At 36.5% G+C, this 1635-nt stretch overlaps 1 protein-coding gene across 1 annotated transcript in view; it reads right to left on the bottom strand.

The window, feature by feature from the left end:
* The window catches only part of LOC107690721 (WD repeat-containing protein 46-like), an 18837-nt gene that overhangs the window by 2238 nt on the left and 14964 nt on the right, over nucleotides 1-1635 (bottom strand). The window contains exon 8 of the mRNA XM_016489127.1: nucleotides 31-221. Coding sequence (XP_016344613.1) covers nucleotides 31-221 — 191 coding nt within the window. The remainder of the gene's footprint in view (nucleotides 1-30; nucleotides 222-1635) is intronic.

The raw sequence follows: 1635 nt of genomic DNA on the forward strand, positions 1-1635 counted from the left end.
TATTAATTTTCTTCACAACAGTAAACTTACCAATGCTTCAACTTGTTCCTTGTGCCTCTGCTCAAAGCTGGCCTGGTCTACTTTACTCAGCTGTTCTGGGTGCAAACCAATCAGCTCAGGTTGCACCTTCTCTAGCAGAGCCTTGACCTCCCACTCCTGTCTCTGTTCATAGCTGCGGTACGGGTTTGTATCAAGAGCATCAAAATTGGGTTCCCCTGCACCTGGAGAGGCACAAAAAAAGCAGGGATATTTCTCTTTTTTCAGTTATAGGAGAACTGTGACCTGTACATTTTTGGTGACATTCAACCCTGCAGCTCTGTAATATACTGAAAGAAACAGATTATAAATAGACTTTTGTTCTTCCATGGTGATGCACATTATGTGTGTTGTGTGTGCCAGTATGTACACTGCATTTTTTCTCTGCCAAATTTAAGGAATAAACAAAACTGAACAATACATAAATATGTCCTCTGGATGTAAATGTCTAGGGAGCAGACAACGGGTTGCATTAGCAACACTTCAAAGTTTGAAAATAACACTTCCAATATATCTCTTCATTACTTTAATTAATTTTACGAATAAATTGCTTGAAATCTTTAAAGACTTGAATAGATCTGCTCACAAACACCAGAATATGGAAACAACTTTTAATGTACCTTGAATGAATGAATGATGCATTTATATAGCACTTCATTGTGTATTGTTGTACACCCAAAGAGCTTTACAATCATGTGGGGGGCGTCTCTCCTCAACCACCACCAGTGTGCAGCATCCACTTGGATGATGCGACGGCAGCCACAGGACAGCGGCGCCAGTGCGCTCACCACACACCAGCTACAGGTGGAGAGGAGAGAGAGTCATAGAGCCAATCAAGTCGTTGATTACACTGTCAACCTTCAACCTTCTGATTACACTGAAAAAAAATTGTTCTCGTCTCGTTTTTGAATGCAAATACCTAAAGATTCTTAAACAAGATACATTTACTTAAAGCTGCAGTCCGTACGTTTTGCCTTTGTCGTTATCTCTGTTTGAAAACCTGAAATTGCAGCTGTGTGCAGAATTATCTAGTTTGTGTGGGTTGTACGGCTGCACAATTCTTGCTAAAATGTGAATCACGATTTTTCTCCATGGGAATTGATTCTCATTTTTTCAACCAAAATTTAATGCACTCAAGCACAAAAAACAAAACAAAAAAAAAACACAGGACTAGAGCTGCACGATTCTGGAAAAATTGAGAATCACCATTTTTTTTGTCTCAAATAGAGATCATGAATCTCCCACGATTCTGAACTAAACAAAATAATGTGTGGCAAAATATGATTGCTGCAGTCTATTTAAAAGTGTTTCATTAATTTGAATGAAGTATTAACCATTTTAATATACACTACCAGTCAAAAGATTTTGAACAGTAAGATTTTTAATGTTTTTTAAAGAATTACCAAGCCTGCATTTATTTAATACAAAATACAGCAAAAGCAGTAATACTGTGAAATATTTTTACTATTTAAAATAACTGTTTTCTATTTGAATATATTTTAAACTGTAATTTATTTCTGTGATCAAAACTGTATTTTAAGCATCATTACTCCAGTCTTCAGTGTCACATGATCTTCAGAAATCAGTCTAATATGCTGA

The sequence above is a fragment of the Sinocyclocheilus anshuiensis genome, unplaced genomic scaffold (genome assembly GCF_001515605.1).
Source record: "Sinocyclocheilus anshuiensis isolate Anshui unplaced genomic scaffold, SAMN03320099.WGS_v1.1 scaffold2751, whole genome shotgun sequence".
NCBI lineage: Eukaryota > Metazoa > Chordata > Actinopteri > Cypriniformes > Cyprinidae > Sinocyclocheilus > Sinocyclocheilus anshuiensis.